Source organism: Bombus pyrosoma, linkage group LG1 (assembly GCF_014825855.1).
Source record: "Bombus pyrosoma isolate SC7728 linkage group LG1, ASM1482585v1, whole genome shotgun sequence".
Lineage (NCBI taxonomy): Eukaryota > Metazoa > Arthropoda > Insecta > Hymenoptera > Apidae > Bombus > Bombus pyrosoma.
The window spans coordinates 11334193-11355037 of record NC_057770.1 but is presented as its reverse complement, the minus strand read 5'-3'; the positions used below and the strand labels follow the sequence as shown (position 1 = coordinate 11355037).

At 34.6% G+C, this 20845-nt stretch overlaps 2 protein-coding genes across 17 annotated transcripts in view; one reads left to right on the top strand and one right to left on the bottom strand.

The window, feature by feature from the left end:
* LOC122568756 (histidine decarboxylase) overlaps positions 1-5445 on the top strand; it is a 15643-nt gene extending 10198 nt beyond the window's left edge. For 4 of the 7 annotated variants that reach the window (XM_043728909.1, XM_043728899.1, XM_043728888.1 and 1 more), the window contains exons 12-17: positions 172-281; positions 973-981; positions 1112-1282; positions 1342-1418; positions 1501-1609; positions 2101-5445. In XM_043728909.1, the coding sequence (XP_043584844.1) occupies positions 172-281; positions 973-981; positions 1112-1282; positions 1342-1418; positions 1501-1609; positions 2101-2441 (817 nt within the window). In that variant the 3' untranslated portion in view covers positions 2442-5445. The remainder of the gene's footprint in view (positions 1-171; positions 282-972; positions 982-1111; positions 1283-1341; positions 1419-1500; positions 1610-2100) is intronic. The other 3 variants (XM_043728923.1, XM_043728930.1, XM_043728918.1) reach the window with 3 other exon arrangements.
* Positions 3151-20672, bottom strand: LOC122568813 (protein quiver). Of its 10 annotated transcripts, none has more exons than XM_043729002.1 (7): positions 20280-20668; positions 17443-17731; positions 14378-14433; positions 13484-13633; positions 10677-10724; positions 10132-10278; positions 3151-9560 (listed from the first exon to the last, which is right to left on the bottom strand). In XM_043729002.1, the coding sequence occupies exons 4-7, from the start codon at positions 13506-13508 to the stop codon at positions 9304-9306; spliced, it is 477 nt and encodes a 158-aa protein (XP_043584937.1). In that variant the 5' UTR covers positions 13509-13633; positions 14378-14433; positions 17443-17731; positions 20280-20668; the 3' UTR covers positions 3151-9303. The 10 variants fall into 10 exon arrangements, with proteins under 10 accessions (XP_043584937.1, XP_043584954.1, XP_043584963.1 ...); XM_043729019.1 differs by having other exon boundaries at positions 20311-20668; XM_043729028.1 differs by having other exon boundaries at positions 20353-20668.
* Positions 20673-20845: the final 173 nt, after the last annotated feature.

Here is a 20845-nt window from a genome sequence, read left to right as displayed (position 1 = left end):
TACTAAAAATTCATTGTTTGTTCGTGGCAGGTAATGATTCTTAGAAAATGAGTTTCGTAAAAAATTCTGCGAATCAACAAATTATCGAAATGACGATAAAATGTTGGAGAACGTTGTTTTTTAAAAAATAATTCTGAGTAGAGGTTTGTTGAGCTTTGATTATAATTTTAGCACCACCAATGAAGATATCTTAAGAGACTGGGCCGAGATACGAAATACAGCGAACGAAATTCTAGGAGATACCACAACTTCTCCTGTACGAGCGAAAGTTCCACTTGCAGGTAACGCAGAAACGAACGGTAGATCGACTGACTTTATACAAACAATCTCGTGCAATTTTTAAAGTATTGAGGTAAACATTGCTTGCAAATTTTGTATGCCGCTCAAGCACTCATCGAGCGTAAGCTTGTTCTTTATTAAACGTTCTGTTTCAGATTTTCTAGATAGATGGAGTTTCGTGCTTTCTTTTTTTCTTTCTGTTCGTAAAAATCCAAATCATTCCAGTTTTATACAGAAAGAGATCTTAGGTTTACTAAATGAAAAAGTATTACTAGAAGTAATTTTTACTAGTCCATTGAACTTTTATGGAGGGGGTGGTGTATGGGATTATTACTGAAGTATATGATTAACATTACTGATGTATACAGTTAGTAGTGGATATCAAACAGTATATCGTATTATACATAAATATACATATACAACAGGATTGTTCATTTGTAAAGATTCAAGATGATCCTTTCTTGTGATCTTTTTTTTTAATTACTTATGTAGCGAATGTTATTTATGTAGCGTTATTAGAGTTTCATTTTCATTGTTGATATACCAATACCTTTTTGCTCAAAATTACACCAAATAATTTGTATTTTTAATTACACCAAATAATAAGAAACAGTTTTATTTCTAATCACTTGGTTTTTGATTTTCTTTCCCCTTTTTTTATACGATTGCATGTCTATAATTTTTGGAATGCAGAAAGCTCAGGTAAGACGAGTTACCAATACTTGTGATTTTATATTTTTTATTTTGCTTTTATCTTTTAAAGATATTAAAGTTAATATCAAAGTTACTGAGATAATTGGAGTAAGTAATAAACGGGACTTTTAATTTTCAGACACTCGAGAGAAGAACGAAAATTTCGGTTCAAGTTTGTTGTTGGCTAATTCTCCAATGTCACCAAAAATTGTGAATGGCAGCTTCGCTGCAATATACGATACTGTGGATGTATTCGAAGAATGCACGAAAGCGTTTGGTCAACTACGACTCGAAGCTAGAGATAGTCCAGGTAAATAAAAAATTACAACGAATAAAGTAGGAAAAAGCAAAGTATACCTTAATTTTAAGCTATGCGGCGCCGGATTCGAGGAATACTGATGTCAGGAAAACAATTCTCTTTAGATTCCCGCATGGATCTCGTACAGGTAGGCGTAATATAATTTACCTTCTACAATATTTTAAAATTTCCGATGCATATTTTTATATTTGCATTGCTACATATTTTAGGGATACGTTAGCTGTCGTCCAGCTAGAGAAATGGCGTCGGAATTGCCATTGCAAGAGGACGAAGATTTTGGAACTAGTGAAGTCTCTGACGCTAATCAATCCATAAATGGCAAGTAATATTAGTAATAACAACAATAATATTAAACTCGAATTAGAATTCTTAATTGCATATGATGAATGATTCCAAGATATTCCAAGAATATTTTAATATTCGTTATCTGAACAATATGCGGAATATCGAGTACAAACCAAAAAAAATAAATGGACATATAGTTTCGAAATGTTCTAAATAAGCTAAAATCATTTTCAAAAGTTGGTAATTTAATTGCGAAAAGAAATGAATGGACTGAATCAATCAATGATTTTAAATCTATAGTTCTTCTTTGCAGAAGGTAAATAAAATACAGCATAAAATTATTGTTAATCCCCCCACTGAGTCCAAAGAGAACTGAAACTTAAAGTTTCGAAAGCTAGGGTTTTATATGATATGAATTCTAAAGAAAGCTGCCTTCAAGATCGATCGAACTTTAAGGCTTCGAAAATTCAAACTTTATACATCACTAACAAATGGTAATCTATTTTCCTATTTTATATAACCAGATGATCCTGGTGAATGTTCAACCAACCAACAAGGGGCGGAAGTTTCCGGAAACATAGACAAATCGTTAAGAAGACAAATTTCTAACACTCGCCCAAATTACGTCGTGAATGGCTCGGTAAAGATCGGTTCTCAAGACTGCTCGAATACTCTAACGTCCATAATGTCTGCCGAAAGTAATCTGCCGAGAAGTGAAACAATAGCTGCGATCGGTCATCGTCCATATAGCGGCGATTTGTCATCGATGCAGGGCCACAATGAGAATCCTGATGAAGGAAACGAAGGCAGCGTGGGGGACGCAGCTGTATGCAGAAAATGTGGCCATTGCATGAAGAAGGAATAGAGTTACCCGTAAATTATATTGTGACAGTTCCCGACTGTGTGTACTCCTTCGATGTCGTCGATGGATTCTATGTTGTTCAGATTTAAGCGTGGCGCCTCGCAGGCCTCGCGACAAATTGTTGAAGAGAAAGTACATAATCAGCTACGATATTAAATCTGAATTTACCGTCTAAAAATTACCTTCTATTTAATTAACTTCCTTACCCCGTTTCTTTTAAGAATATTATATATGTACTCTTATCGTGTATTTAGAATATTATAATAGGGATATTTTAAGGATATTATAATACTGTGGTTTATTTTCTGTCGACAAAGTTGTAAGAATGATAGAATTTTTGTCTTGAGCAAGTCAAGAGTGTATTTTAAATCAGAGACACGGATGTGTGAATATTTATTAAATTCTTGGGATTGTTCGTAGTATTTTTAACGGTGGATATATTCTGTGTTATGTATGATATATTATGTTCGATAGGATTGGAAGATCATTATTTATCATGAATTTCTGCTAAACACTGAAACGCAAAATTTAAGCAAATATAGTGTACTGTATACTGCAATAACCAATTCGAAAAAGGAACGAGGAAAAACGCGAAAAGGAAATTTAACGGCGTAAATTTTGTGGTAAATTCTAGCACGACTATCCTGATTCAATGTTCCTGATCCGAGAAAGAGCAGGGAATAAGATCTAAGAAAACATTTCAAAAACGAAATCCAATGACATAAAAATTTTATTGCGAATTTGAATACAACGATGACAGATCTGATCAATCTAGGCCACGGTTATATTTTGTTTTCCAATCTCTGGAAAAACATATCTCAAACACAATTCGGCCCATTGTGAATGATAATTCTTTTTAACAGTTCCGTACATTATAATTCTCTCATCGTTAATAATGATTTAGATGACGAAAATATCGCTTCGATATCATATATTAACACGATTTCCTTTTTTTTTTCAAACGACATAAAGAGAAGAGGAAGAGTATATGTACACATAAATGTATATTTTCATTGAGATATGTCAAGAAAGTATCGCTGGTTTGCATCCGATACTCTGTTACATATCGCGCTAACAATTAAATCTTGAGGGCATAACGTACTCGTAGAATCTATGTTTCGACACACCATCTCTAATCGTCTTAACAATCATTAAATTACAATATGCCCTTACAACCATCTGTCATGGTTTTGCTTGTCTTCAATTCTGAACAATTTTTGCCCAATAACTCTGGTTTATAACAATCATATACCGTCTCATCTTTAACTACAACTGGAACAATCTTATATACCGCACCATTTCTTTAAATACCTCTTTCAGCCTTTCAACAGCTCGCATTGATAAATAACATTATGTGTCCGGATTTGTATGAAAGATTCATGAAAATATCTATGTTATACGTCTCTCTATGATCTCTTCATGCGTTGGATTACATCGAGATTTAATACCACAGATCCCATATTGGTCAGGATATATTTCAGTCAAAAAGAATCGATAACGGTCGAATTCTTTAGCAATGTCTCCAATTTTTTCTTCAACTTTTCCTTTCCTTCCCCATAAATTTTATATTTCGCGATATCCGTTTATTCATGCTATTTGTACCAAAGTATGCGTTTCTTAACACTACATGATTTTAAAATACTGACCGCGTTTTTAATAGTCATATGTTTCGATTATAGCTAAGCACTAGCTTAATGCTATTCCGCGGTCCGATGCCACTATCGTACTAGTCTGGTAAAAAATTAACAAAGTTAAGAAACTCTAGAGCAAATAATTCTTCGTTAACTACTCTCTCTCTCTCTCTCTCTCTCTCTCTCTCTCCCTCTCTCTCTCTCTCTCTCTCTCTCTCTCTCTCTCTTTCTCTCTCTTTTGAGAAGACACGCTGAGCTTACCGGCTAAATATTACGTATCATTGGACATTTGACTATCACGCTGAACGTTAAACAGCGTTCAACTACTCAAAGTCAGCACACGATAATTTTTCATCATTATCGAGACGCGATTATTTTGCAGAGGCAACGATATGTGCATGAAGAAAAATTATTTCACTCTATCACCAGTGATTTTTACTTTCGCTTTTCGTAAAGCTCTATGCCGATAATATATAATAAATAATATAGCGAACCTTTGGAATGCATAAATGTTAGATTCTCTGATAAGAAAGCATACAAGGCAATGATTAATTATTAATTATATATATCTACGTAAAACATTGTTCGTTAACGTCTGTTGATAATATTAACTGATTAATATCAATTATAGTTTCATAACGCAAATTCTATCAACATACGATAATTAAACGAAGCTACAAAGCACCTGATACTCTATTTTATTTTCTTACTAGCTAGATATTTATATCTTCACTTTGAACACGTCGTTCGAATTAACAATACCGTGAAATCACATGAAATATATGACGCTAAGGCAACGATCGACGAAGTTGAAAGAAAATAATGTCCTCGTGGAGCTAAATGGGGAACAACGAAATCACGTGCTAAAGTATAATTGAGAACGCTACTTTGCTATCGAAACATCGCTTCATGCCATCGTAAATACTCTATCAATCGTGTTAAAATCAACGTAACTGACACCAACGAAGAATCAAGAGGTCAGAATAAATGAACATCTCGGGGCAACGATCATTCAAATCGATACACATCGATACATGTAGAAACAGAGGGGGGCTCTCGATACTTGCATCGTAAAATATATAATCATCATACATCATTCAGTTTATGCCCAATGTTCATTAACATCGAGACAAAAATGTTAGAGGATATCGATACATAGGTTGACATCTCGGCGCAATCGTAAACATCGATCTTTAACAGAGACAAAAGTGTACATCGATAATAATCTCCTCGATTCTTATGCAAGCACTTAGACATGAGCTTTCGTGTAAACAGGCGAGCAAAGAAAGTATCGATCCTGTGTCTTTCTTTTCTCTTTCATTTTTTTTTTTTTTTTTTGTTTCTGTTTTTCTATTTCGAAACTGAAACAGCCTCGATCAAGACGAACAAGAATCTCTGACGTCCGAAGATCTGAAACATCGTTAAAATTTGCGTTAGAAGTTTATCTAATATCATCGTTTAATACTTGACAAAGTAAGTCTGTTAAAGATTCCGTTGATTCGGTCGAAATATAATACGTCGGATCCACTTCGTGTTCGATCGAGCTGTTTAAGATTCGCCTGAGCGCATCCGCCATTACTTCGCATAATTATTTGTATCGGTAACGTTATGTGGATTCTTTCCAGCTGCGAGGCCAAACTTAAAAATGTAGATTCGCTTCGTGTTACATGCTGATGTCAGTGTTGTCATTGCAGCTTCCATCTCCTGTTTGCTGCATTTATTAAACATACTCTCGCATTCTTTACATATAAAATCTTGGATGAAATCGATCTATGGAAGAAAACTACATACATAAAAATTCGATATCTCAAACTTTTCTTACCAAAAATATAGAGGTACATTAGATCTTGAAAATAATCTTGATAAGATCAATCGAATTACTCTTCGATCTTCGGCGAGTTGCGGTGTAATCAGCAAACGCTGATCGGATCGGTCGCGCAATGACAAACTGAAAAGAAAAGGAACAGACAGAAGAAAAACGCGAGAACAAAAAGAAGATTCGAAAAAATAGCCTCGCAGCCGCGCGTGCGACAATGAACAAATGACGCGACACGAGCCGCATGGCTTGCCAGAGAAACACCGGTTAGCTCGCTTTCACTTGCAAGCACCGAAGCTTGTTTGGCAAGAGGCTCCACACCGAAGCCTCTCTGTGAGGACATGCGCGTTCAACTTGGCCGTGCCAGCCATACCCTGAAAAAGATTTACAAACTGCGTGATCGTAAAGCTGCTCGAGCGAATTCAACGTCGCTTTCGTCGATCGAGTTCCTTGTTGCGTGTCACCTAATCGATCGATCGCGATCGAACATTAGTTCCGGAAGCCTGAAAGCGCTCGAGACGCCGCTGATGCGCGTAACTGGCGTGGCACGATCGAAGCTGAAGGCCCATGTTGTGCTTTTTAATTAATTCCATCAGCCTCGCGTTGCATTCGTCGGAATGGAAGGTTCTGCGTTCGGGTTACTGTTACTGAGCCGAGCCTCATTTTGAAAACAGACTTTCGTATTGATTAGAATAAGAATTTTAACTTGAAATTTCCGTACTTGAATTGTTTCTTGTATTATTTCCCAGATATTGTAAAAAGACGCTGTATTTAATATTACAATAATTGAAATAATATATAATAAATATGTAGAATAAATAGAAATAATAGTTGTCGAAAAATTTTGAAAAAGTTCGACCAAAATTTGTTCTATGTATACATATATATATGTTTCATTTATTTTAAAGTCTGTTACCTGTTGAAGCATCGACTACGGGATTTTTAGTCTCTCGCAAAAATTACTAACAACAGATTCATGCAAGTGTCATGCAAGGTGTTACTGCACGGCGATACGATAATCGCGGGACAGAGGAAAGGGGATGAGATCTTAACGTGGATGGTAATATGCAATTTTAATCGGGCTGCAAAGCTTTCATCCAGAAGCCGTCCGTAAAGTTTCCTCTGCCTTTTCACTGTTTATAAAAGTGCTACAATCCATGCACTCGAATTCGCACTTTTCTACGTGTGGAACACACTTCTGCTAAATACGTGATTGTCGAACTCACTAGTACTACTGTGGTACATTCCGCGCGCGCGTGCCTTTTAACGATCAATCTTATATATGATTCATTGTTAATCCTATAGCAAATTTCAATCGAGTCCCAATCAAATTTTTAGTGAATTGATCCCGACCCCATCCATTTTGTAATGAAATCTAATCAAATAACATTAAAGCCTTTGATAACATTATATTATGTTACGTATAATTGAAAAAGTAAAATAGAATAATTTGTTTGGAAATTGAAAAAGCACACGCCCGCGACTCAAACAAGTCGAAAAACGTAGAACTGGAAAATTCTGGTGTCGATGCTTGCCGGCTGCAGTCGTTGCTTTCTCATGACGTTGCTGACGGATGGACATGCCGAAACCATGCGGCCTGAACGTTGCTCTACTTTAAGCTCCGTGTACCATAGGCCATTCTCGTTCCACTGTCCTATGGTGCATGATGCGCGAAACACCGGTGTCTCGTAAAGAATGGCAAATGGGCAAACGTATAAAGGTCGTTAGAGACGTAGAATAGCGGAGGAAAAGTACGACAATCGTTACGACAATGTATAACGAGAAACAGAGAGTGGTTGAAGGTGCTGATGGTTCGTTTGTACGTGATATACAGAAACGATTTGTTCGACTGGATAAAAGTCAAAGGTGTGTGCATAGATATCGATGAATCACGATCAAAAGTGTTCAAAGAGAAACTAGTTACACATCTCAAATTTGACTATCTGTGATCAAAATCTTCTGAAAGTGCCAAGGATCTTCAATATATTATGATCTTGGCAATGTTCTCGTAATCAATGATCATTTATAAAGTTACTTTTCAACGTTGAGATGTTGTTAAAACATGTAACGAGTTAATACGAAAATTGTCCATCAGTCGACCTTTATGCGCTAAAATAATGAATGTATATCGTGTTTCTCTTTCTCTCTGTGTCTCGATTATCCTCCGTTACTTGGAGATTTGCTTTGGGAAAGCGGTAAATATGTGTTTGAGGTAATACAATTAGAACACGCATTAACTCCAAGATCTTACAATGATCGAACAACGTTGCAAACACTGTACCTACGTTTCAAAGTGTTTCGTGATCCACGTTCGCCTAGATATACGACAAACTTGGTATGGAACATAGATAAACGACAAGCCAATGAAAACTTTAAAAATGAAAAAACATTCCAAAATACCACGACATAATGACGAATACTATTTCTTACGTATCGGGAGCAGCTCGATTCGGCCATCAAGATGCTTTGAGAGCTAGAAAACTTGATGCTTAAGACTTTGTAACGATCAATGACCATGAAAAAAAGTAGCAAAAAGTTCTAATTGTAAAATACATCAATATTGGAAGAAAAAACGAAAGAACTGATTGACAGTTGCAAAAAGGGATGGTCTCGATCGATTCTGGATTGCATGCAACAAAACTTCGTCAGAAAGGGATTCCCATCTCATTGATCAAATAGAAACATCACCGGAACATACACTGAATTAAAGAACGCGTCTAAATTTTTACTTGCTTCAGGCTCAATTTTCCGATAGTTCGAATTTGATTTATCGAATTTGTTTGAAACTTATAATACGAACAAACTGCAAAATTTATAATAAATTGTCCGTTTATATCAATTGGAAAAGATTCATATTTTTTTTTTTAAACACGTACTATCTTCCAATAAGATAAATTTCACTTCGAAGCGAATTAAAATTGTCGTCAAAGATACCATCGCAAAGGTACAGGAGACATTTTGGAGGGGCTGTGAATCAAGAGGAAGAGCGCGTGGCAAAATCGAGAGTGACGGAGAATCGGATGATTTACACGATCGAGATATTTCGCTACGATTTATGCCGAAGAAAGGATCACGACGAGCGAGAGTGCAAAATTCTTTGAAGACAAGAAAATATGGATCATCGATTCTCGATTCATGAATTGATTCACAAAAATTGAAATGTATGGTTAAAACGGTCTGACACGATTAATCGACGATCGACCGATTCCCTTCTCTTTCAAGGAACACGCACCTCGTGTCTTACCTTTCTGGTTTGGTACGAACGTGAAAAGAAACACAACGTGTTCCGTGTTATCCAACCGCGTACGTGACTGATGAGAACCGCTCGTCTCGACGAGAGTTCAAGGCGCTGACTAAAACTAAAATTCTACGAAGGATATGATCGGAATCATTGGCAGGTGAATCGAATAAATCAGTGTTATACGTCGTGACCATTGCAACGTTCTACAAAGCAAGCTGGGGCCCCTAAGATGACCGAGCGTAGTACAAGGATCGTCAAGAGGATCAGCAGGAGTGTAGGATTCGAACACGAGGTCGGGGACACATGATTGCACATATCCTCCTCACAGAAGCACATGTGACCAGTGCCGGTACTTTCCATCATGCACACGTGGTCCACCATGAATAAATTTATTTGTAGTTGCGAAGTGCAGGTCCGCCTCACGCTTTCATATGCTACGAACAGATGAAAAAAATATGAATAATTATTATATATTTAGAAATTGTATATACGAATAAAATATAACGCGATTTGCAAATTTAAAATTGTGAAATAAATATTATTTTGATATAAAAATAATTATTTTTTTAATCTATAAATTGTATATAAATTATCTTAGAAGGATTTTAGAATAATTGGAAATAATATCGTAAAATAGGAAAGCTTAAAGAAGAGAATTATAGAAGCGTGTGTATCAGGAGCTTAGATTTTCTTAGAGTTGTGTATTACGAAATAGATTATTTTACTTTTAGTTAAAAATATCAGGCTCGTAAGCGCAATAATGTCAATATTGCTTATTAAAGCTTCATGGAAAATGATTATCAGTATTTACAAGGAATCTTGGATAATTATTTTGTAAATATCTTGAAATTTTTCTTCCTATTTGTTTTACTTTTCTTATTGAGAAGAAGGTATAATTGTTTTCACAAAAGGTATATGAAAAGGACATTTAAAGAAAAGAAATAGAGAAAAATATAAAAGACACAAAGAAAATTATCGCACGAGTGGAAAGAGGGAAGTACTTACGTGACTTGGCGTTGCGAACCATTTTCACGCAACAGCCATGGCAAGTCATGAGAGGTGGTTGATCCTTTGGAAGCGCGGTGTAATTAAAAGGATCCTTGCATCTGAGATCCGTCCATGAATCGCATTCGTAGCAATAAATAGAACGAGCTGTAAAATATAACTATAATAAAGCGCGCCATTCATCGATCTTCAAACTTCGAAATGAATGTAGATGAATATAGTAAAATATTAAGCGGCATAAGTATCATTATATTTAACAAAATCAACTTCCTTGAAGTAGTACTGTAGAGGAAATATAGCCGTAAATAAAAAATTACATTAAAATCGCAAACTAAATGTACTAAACAGAAATCAAATGATGAGCAGGGACAGTGTACAATTAATTTATATATCAATCGTATGCAACTAAATTGCAAAGAAAAAAGAAAAGAAGGAAATAAAAATAGTGGGGAGAATGAATCTTCAGACAAGAAGCCCTGCGGAATAACGTCGACAGATAACGATGGCAAGAAGGACACTGAAGTGAAGCTGGTTTGATCACTCACTCTGGCACTCCGCGCGACAGACGGTGGCAACCGCGAGTACAATTGCCGCTGAAACGAAACATTGGCCATTGCTTTAGAAGATGAAAAGGATAATCCTAATTGTGGGTATCTACGAAATGATAATCATGAACAACAGAAACAAAAGGGTGCACACTGCTAGGTCTACCCACTATATTGTTCTTACTACTACTACTACCGTCGCTATTTGCAATGACATTCATTGTCATGATTGGATTCTAATTTCACTCGTGACTACGAATACATTAGAATATCTTGATATCTAAATATTTTATTATTTGCGCGATTAACGATATCTAATAGTTAAATTTTCTTACAATTGATAATATCGTTTGCGATATTTCACTTTTTTTCTTTTTGTTCTCTATCGTTCGTCTACTAGATGATAATTGCTTAATGAAATTTTGATTCTAGTTATGTAATTTTGAACATGATTAAAGTATCTACATATCTCGATGGACGAAATTTCAATTGGAGTAGTATAAGAATTTTAATAGTTGATCTAAAGTACTATTCATGATACGAATTTTTCAATGCTGCTCTTTAGATTAATATTGTTCCCTGTCAAATATTATAACTACAAGATAGGTTTCGATGTGAAATTAGTCATTAGTTTGGAAACGCGTGAACTCTAAACTCGACTTATACTCATAGAAATAGAATAGGTTAATAGTTTACGACATACTTATAGTACTTTCTTAGCGTTTCGTGTTATAAAATAACAACGATAAGAACACGTTCTATCACGCATTGTATTCTCTGTTTTTGAGTTTAAGTTTCAAAAAGTCATTCGAAAATTGTTTCTTTATAAAAATGTTAAAATATACAAAGATGAAATGTATTTTTCATTCTAGTTCCATACCTTCCACTATGCAGGGTAACTTTGTTGTAGCATGTATGGGAAGTATCTGATTAACGACAACGACCATTCATCGAAACTTCTATCGCTTTTTACCAAATTTAGAAACTAACAGGTACGTACCTCGTGCACAGGGGCAGCGATCGTACACGTGAATACTGGTTTAATTAATTCTAGAATATCGTTTTTACATAAACCTATGTACAATACATATATCTACGAAAATAATAACATGAAATGAAGTTACATAATCACTATATATTGTTGACGATAAAAGTATTCTTCAATGTCTTATTCAAACAATAGTTTCATATTTAGTAATGCCTAATAACAGGTTTTTTCAAATTTCATAATATTCAATTTATGTAGGAATTAAAAGATTGTTATTAGCATTCCATAAACAAACCGGATACTTAAATCCTTTTCATTCGAATTTGCATTTTTATTGAAAAAAGCTTCAAAGATTTATTTGATCCAATTAGCAAATAACAAGTACATATTTTATTTTTAGATATTTTCAAAACCTTAGAACATAAAAGAAATTACGCTTGAACATGAATGACCCAGTTTGCCTACGAAGTATGCTTCGTTTGAATTTTACTTTATGAACTTATACTTCACTTTTACGAAGTGAATATATTTGCTTACAGAGAGATAAAATATAAATTCTTATGTACAGATGTATGTATATATATATATATATGTGACGATTTTCGTCCACGAGACGTTCTCGAACTAAATGAAACAGAGAACGTCTTATCATAGTAACGAAAATAGACATGTGCTTCATCAGAGTGGAAGAAATTGAGAAGGAAGATACTTTTATCGACGACTACGACTCGTGTATGTCCACCCTTATCTACACTAATCACAAGCTTCTGTCGCTACTTTCCCCTCTGCTTTTCGTCGTCTGCACACTCACCCCGAGCAGTGCGCTTGATTGTCTCCAAAACAATCGTTAAAGCACGTTTCATTCGTATTTAACTATTCAGGCACAGTTACTGTTTCGAGGGAGTAAAGGCTCTAGCAGACTCGAACGGTGTAAAACGATGAATAACACAGTATAAAAATAGGTTGCGAATTTTCTCTTGTTTGTCCTTTATTTCTTTCTTCGATCCGAGTTCTAAGAACTCATCAGATTATAAATACAGTCCACGATGGAGAATAGTCGATTGTATTAAAGCGCTAAAATAGTTTTGCGTATGCATTTTTTTAAATATTTGTTTCTTCACGATTTAATTTATCCTTAATTTATCCACGCCCTCGATATGATTAAACAAAATATGAAATTTTTTAGGAAGCCAATATCAGGAAAAATATTGTTTATATATACATTAATGTTAATTTACTAACAATAAATCTTATTTTTACAATTACTATATTTATGGACGAAGTATAGCCTACCTACTATCATTGCTGTAGGCTGTATAAATTAAACGAGGATACACTTACTTACTAGCATCGCAATCAGTGCAATTAATATACAACTTCCATTACGATATAACAACTATGCAATTACAAAATACTGTTATTTAGAATGCCATGTTCGTTTCAAATGTTAATGTACAACCAACAGATGGAACAGAAAATATTCTCCTTAGAAAATCAAAAAAGACAATCAATTTGTAGGAGATAAAACTATAACAGGGAATTCAGCTATTACAGTAAATGTAAATTTGGAACAACGTTAACAACACAGTTATATGAAAAAGAGGTAACAATTCGTAATGAATCTTGGCTTAAGTCCGCGCGTACGTTTTCGTGTTTCTATATTTTTATGTATGTTTGTACAACGTGCCTGGGATTTTTTTTACAAAAACACCATAAATAAAGAACGTGGCTTAAAAACATGAATAATCTCAGCTTTCTTTCGTCTGGTAAAAGGAGTTATACAATAAAAAGAAAAAGACACTTTTATCGCAAAACTCACCCACTATCAAGTGATTCGGCGACATGTTTTTTGACGATGATTCCTTCTTACTTCCGATCCAGCTTCATGCCGTGTCACGAGCTTACTCCTACAGTAGAAATGCAGGCCAGACGCGATTGACGGAGTTGCATTCGCCCGTCAGACAATTTACTGGAACAGAAGGGACAAATTTCAAAATCTCGATAGGTATGACTCTTATTTACCATTAACTAGTGGCCGCTAATAATCGAGGGACAAAGCATAACACAGCTGAAATAGAATCGCCGCATTTAGAAAATCGATATCTCGAATGGATCTATGGATTCCACAGCGTTGTAAAATTACGGAAACTTTAAGTTAATAATTACGTCGCTTGGCCTCGAAATATGAAACGTGAACCGTGTCAAGAAGATATAGAAAACGATATTCTAAAAAAAGAAGCCTAGCTATTAAGTTGGTGCATACGAAAATGTATATCGAATAAAAATTTCAATATGCTATATGTTCAATATTCAATATGCTTCAATATGCAATATGTGACTAATCCAATTTCATTAGAATAGGGTAATAAGAATTATAAGCTCAATTACTGATCTACTAATTCCGTTCTTTTATAATAAACCTGAGAATAAACATACATACATATATATATATATATATATTTGAAATATTTCAAATAGATATGGATCTAAATATTCTCTGACATATGCTAGTAATTAGAAGTAAGTAGTATTTGGGTCAATATATTCTGCTTTTCTTGCAATCTTGCAGCAGTGCGGTATGTAACCGAGCCAAGAAAACACTGCATACTCTCGTTTTACGAATTCGTAACCTTGACTACTTAATATTTTATCAGATATCTTTCGTATGCATGGAAATACGTTATGCATATCGAGAATTTGTGTATGTGTTTACCTTCACGTAATGTCATGCGAAAAGTAGCAGGTGGTAGAATAATTGAGTCCGCTAACCTATCAAAAAAAAAAAAAATAAATAAATAAATAAATAAAGAAGTAAATAAATTTCCCTTATCTAATCTATAATTGTGAACAGTTTCCATTGTGACATAGCCGAGTACTCATGCACAATACTTTTAACACTAAACCTACCAATGCCGGTCAAATTGACCGCTTTCAAACTTCTACACAAATTTAACCATATTTAAACGTTATCATATCGCTTCATAATTTCTGACTTTTCGTAAAACATGCATACAATATATTTTTCGGTATTTACTTTTATTTTGCTTTCCTCTTTTCTAAGAAGAAATTGTATTCTGCCTTGCCTACCGCGGGCGGTCAATTTGATCGGCCGATAAAATATTTTAGTTACTCTTAAAATAAATACAATCAATACAAAGAAAAGGCTATTTCAAGGTCAGATGACAAACAAAATCAGTAATAACAAATAATAACAACTGTTACGCTCGTAACTTTATCATAAATCATAATCCATCCATCGATCAAAATGGCCACCAGCTGTCAAGGCATATGAATTCAGGCCTGTAATAATCCTAGCCGCCATAAAATTTAGCATTTTTTACAGTCCATTGTTACAAACATTTTGAAAGTCGAAAAGTTTCTTAGGGTTATCACTCATTGCGATAAAACACGAGAAAAGCGGGTTTTTCCTAACTCCACACTTGAGTAACCGTTGGTGGAGAATGGCCAATACTCATTAATATTTTCTTATAAATATCATCATCACAGACCATATTCTTACTTGATATCGTCCAGATTACATCTTTCGACCTTTCGACCAGAATACATCTCAGTTTGTTAGTCAATCAACCGACATTTAACCTTGTTATCTCTAAAACTCAGACAGCATCTCAGAGCGTTTTGTGTAAAGTTGCTATAAAAGCAAAAGTAAAGCATATCAAATTTGACAATAATTTTGTACTCCGTACATGGTGTGATAAATATTCTGTGATAAATATTTACCCTAAAAATGTCACCATCTTAAAAAAAAAATTATAAAAAAAATAACGGACATAGAAGAAGACTGTTGAGTATGAATGATGAACAAGAAATTTCAGCAACTGAAAACGGCATGGAAACACATGAAAAGCTATTTACAACCGAATCAGAGTTGAATATTATTTATAAATAAGCGTTCACGTCCAGGGCAAAAAGAAAAGAACTTATCGTTGACAGCAAAGAGTAAGACTGATGTAGAGAACCAAGGTATCGAAACTGGGCCCGATGGGACAGTTTGGAAAAAAATAGATGCAAGTCCCAAACATGGCAGGACATCAATTTATAATATTTTTAGGGATATGCTAAACGGCATATAATGAAAGGGCAAGTAGATACGGCATTTCACATTATCATTGATCACCGTATAAGGGATCATATAATAAAATGTATGGAAGAAGCATTTAGAGTATTGGGGACTAAGAGGGAGTTAGATGCAACAAAACTAGATTTATTTATTGTTCTGCTATATGCCCGAGATGCATATCAGACAAAGAATTTAGATGTTTCATATTTGTGGAATAAAATTTGCAGACCTGCATTTTTTCCAAAAACAATGAGCAGGAATGACTTTGCTGAAATTATGAGGTTTATACCAACGTTTACGAACCAATAAATTTGCAATGCTATCTACAGTATGGGGCCGATTTACAGAGAATTCACAAAATTGTTATAAACCTGGTTCATACATTACTTTTATATAAAGAATCGCAGGAAAAGCCCATGCAATAAAACTATCAACAAGTTTAGATTCATTACTACAAAAAAACTTGTCGAGTAAAAAATTGTAAAGGTTACAAAATTACGAAAATTTGTTTAAGATGCGGGAAATATATATGCGGCAAATGAACATTTGATAATAAGATAATGTGTAAAAAATGTAGCGAAGTTGAATAAGATATATCTCTATATAAATAAAAGTGTAATTTTTTATTTGTCCATAATTGAAATTAAAAAAAAGCAAATTTGGACGAAACTTTATGAAAGTTCATCATTTTATATACATTTAGTTATAAATTAACCATTATCTATGTTAAATCATAAAAACTATTACTTCTTTAATCACCGGTCATTTTGACCGCACACGGTAGAAATAGGTATACACGAAGTGTCAGTAGGTTTAGTGTTAATATCGCACGAAACTAAAGCAGGCGATGCAGGTTTTTAAAAAATCTCGGATTGATCAAACAAAAATTATTATAAATTACTCTCAAATAATATCATATCATATTACGTATTACTATTACATAACGTGATTTTATTATTCTCGTATTGACTATGTTGTTTGAGACTTGCTTTTAATTGAATTGTGCACCCAGTCTGCAACACAGCCCAATAAGGAAGATATTATTATATCAGAGAGCAAGAAAGAAATTCCTAGAAAGCAAGACATATCTTCGTACCTGCTCTAAAATACGCAGAATAAGATAAATTACGTGACGGAATCAAGTGCTTTCAAGTGCTGTAACAAGTCCAGCCATATCAGAATGAATAAATAACAAGCTTAACAAGCTTGATTATCCTGTAAGCAATTTATCATCAAATTTCGCGCCTCCCCAACTTTCTATGCAAGCTTCTAATAATTCTATATATTCTACGACGCAAACATGAAAATTAAAATGCTACAATTCTGCCCTTCTTAGCTAAAATATCCTATATTTTATTATAAATATTCTGTATCTTATATTTTTCTTTTTCTCAAGATATATTGAGATATTTGTTATATGGTATAGAAGCTGTTACGGAATAATAACTAAGTGTTTGAATGTAATGAAAAAGAATGTGAGTGATGGTACAAAGAAAACGGTTAAACTTCAATTTTCATAGATTTTGAAAATCGTGAATGTAGGAATTTTTAACTAAGGAAGGCAGAATTATATCAGAAAACGAAATTACGTCAATTATAACAGACACTAGAAATATAAACCTATTTAAAAAAAGTTAAACTATGAAAACTCCACAAGGTATACAACACAAATTTCATAAGCCAGCAATATGATTTACCTCTGTGATATATTGACGAAAATTTTTGGCCGTTTATGACGTACAAAAAATTAATTTTCGGAGGACAACTATAAACTGTCACACGCTAAACGAATGCGTGACGTTTTATAGTTTTTTATGTATGAATTTGACGCGCTGCCTCAAGGATAAACAATTGTCACAGCATAGGTCGTATCTTCTGCCACGGTGTTGTCGTTTCATCTTCCTGCCATACTTCTTGTCCGTACATCGAACAATACTACAACCTTCTTCCTACGTCACCGTACTTGATCATCATAGGCCAACGATCCTGAAATAATTTCAAGCGAAAAGATTTGACGTTTCCAATGGATCGTCTGAGAACGAACGATCGTCAATGCTTAACGAAGAATGATGAAAATCGGAGACTTGTAAGCGCGCATATCGCGACGCGTGAATCGTCGAGATAAAAAGAAAAACTGCAATCTTGATTAAACGAGATATTCAAAATGTTGCACGAACGTAAAATTTAACACGTTAAATGCCACGGGGGTCACCGGTGGCCGGCACTCAACCTGTTGGTATCGCCGTGGGGGCCACCGGTAACCGGCGCACCAAGATTAGAAGAAATACATAAATTGAACAGATGTCAATTTATAAATTTTTTATTATTACCATCGTTACTACAATGGTGTGACGAAATGAGTATATATAATCGAGCAGTGTATAAAAAAATGTATAGTTCCCTAAAAATGAAAAAAGATAAAGGTCATCCTGAGATTTCGAAAATGCCTCCACCTAAACAAATCCAGTGCCCCACTCGAAACAGAACAAGCTTCATTTAAAACATTTTTTCGTACAACAAATAACCTACGAGTTATTTGATGTGAGTATGTTACATGACTCATACTATTTTGTATTCCTGCATACTATTTTGTTTTTATTAGTAAAAAGAGCAAGGTTCTTAAGAAAGGACCCGTTAAGGTTCTTATCATTTTCAATTTTCTTAATTTAACAAGGATTGATGTACAACATCATTTTTTTCAGAAAAATAAAAGTTCGTTATTTTTTGCTTTAATAAATGCCTGAAGAAATTAAATAAAGAATAATATTATTACACTGTATACCTTTTTTATTCCATTTATTATTTATTACTACTACTATTTTATTTCATAGTCTGATAGAAAAGATCTGCGTATAAAAATTGTTATTGATTATTTGAAAAAATACTCGTGCTTTTACGTAATTTAAAACGCGAAATAAGATAAGTAGCTTGTGTTCGTACATCAATAAGCTTTGCGTCTATATAAATTTGCATAACTTAAACGCACTAGTGGTATAGAATTTCATATAATGCTTCGAATGCTGTGTGCGACAAAGCAATTGATCAGCAAACGATATATGTATACGGCGATCGATTAAACGGTTTGATATCACACACATATAATGTTTGCATGAAAACAAATGAAATAGCCGTTTGATGTATGAAATGCATAATGGAAAATGTTCATGAAAAAATATGCAATGCACATAGTATAGTGCGCAGCAGATATTTTGCGTAAAGAAAAACAATGATGGAACGAATCGAATCTTCGAATATTTTTATAAATTCATTACGTGCAATGTTAACAACCTTGACATGTTGGTATTAAAAAATCAAGTAAACAATCAATCGAATGAATAAACAATGAAGCAATAAACTTTCTCTTGGACCCAACTGTATCGACAACGATTAAATTTTAAGCATTTATTGCTCTAAATTGCACGAAATTTATCAATCTTTTAGAGCGAACTCTAAAAACTGATTTTGATGTTTTGCTGAATAATTAATATTGAAGATATATTTATAATACGATATTTAAGGTATTAGTAATTGGAAATTAGTAAAAATTAGTCACGATGTATTTTCTTCGATGTAAATCGAGATCAATTTACAAAAATCGAAAGAAGATTTTCATAGTTTCTCGAAATAAAAAGCTAACAATTAGCAAGACAATGCGATAAGTTATCTAAATCAAGAAGTGAGAAAGTAAACATCGCAATATTTCCTGGTAGTTTTAATACCGCAACCGTAAACTTGGATTTTCACAGGTTTCAATCGCTTTCAGAGGCTTCAACGTCTGCTGCGTAAAAGTACCACCGCATTAAGGTTGAATTGTTATTCATAATATAAAACGTAGTGACATTTTCCTTACATAAATATATGATAACAATCCGCCATGCTGATCCAGTTATTTAAACAGTACATGAAACGTGAAGTACAATGTCGCGAATCTTTTTCATTAATGTCGATTTAAATAGACGTGTGCAACGATCAAACGTTTCCTCCCCCTCGCGGTCAAGCGTTAGGCGACTGACGGACGAAAGAAAACGCGTTTTATTTTGACAAAAAAGAAATATGACTAAGAAAGTGCGTAAAAAACGAAGTTACGATTAGTGCGACGTGTTTTTGTTAAACTCAACGTTATGAGATGCAACAATTATCTCAGTAGCGTCTTTTAAATAACAAAGAGTCTAAGTAAAAAGTAACGAATTAATTACGTCGAGGAGAGGGGGGAGGGAGCAACGGAGTGGAGAGCAAAGGCACAGCTTAAAGCCGCGCAAATTGATGTTAATTTAAAATCGCATAAAGAAATAGAACACTAGCTATCGACTAACAAAACAACGTGTGCATAATTTCAGTATTCCTGGTTCTACACAAACTTAACATAATATATTACGAATACTACAAAAATTTCAATCGTTCACATAAAGAATTGTTATGTATTTCAACGAGAATCAATTGTCCTTACAGGCAATCACAAATAAGTCAAACATGAAGGAACATTTCTCGATAGTAATCTTAAAACTGTACGTTTTATACCCTCGTCAATACGTACACAACTCATAAGAAGATCTGGAATACTCAACCGTACAACGAAACCGGAAGTCGAAGAACAGAAGATTAGGTACCGAAGATCACCAGTTTCCAAGAGTTGCTTGGTCACCGTCACTATCGTCACTATCGCTTAATCGGTGTTTCTCGGTGATTTATACGATCACTGCATCACCAGCATGGCGGTGGGCGATTCCACGTACGGGATGGACGATGCGATGTAAGCAGGTGCAGTGATTGCGACTACGCTAGCGCGTTTGAGCGTCGGGAAGCATCGTGGCACGGTCCGTAAAGCGCCACCCAAGTCGCGCAATCGGATAGAAGCGAAGTGCGGATCCAGGTCGATCAATATGACGGGTCAGCAGTCGTTGCCTCGTGCTCGTGTTGCGGCAACCACACTGTAAAACAGAGAGGGAACGCCACGTTTGCGCCGTAGAATCTAAGCTTCGTGCGTTTCATCTCCGTCAAACACGTGCATGCGTATTGTCATGAGGAACTTTCGGATCCTTTGGATATGAATCCTTCCATTAAAGGAGAGATAGAGTTTTGTTCTTTGCTATAGTGCTTCTA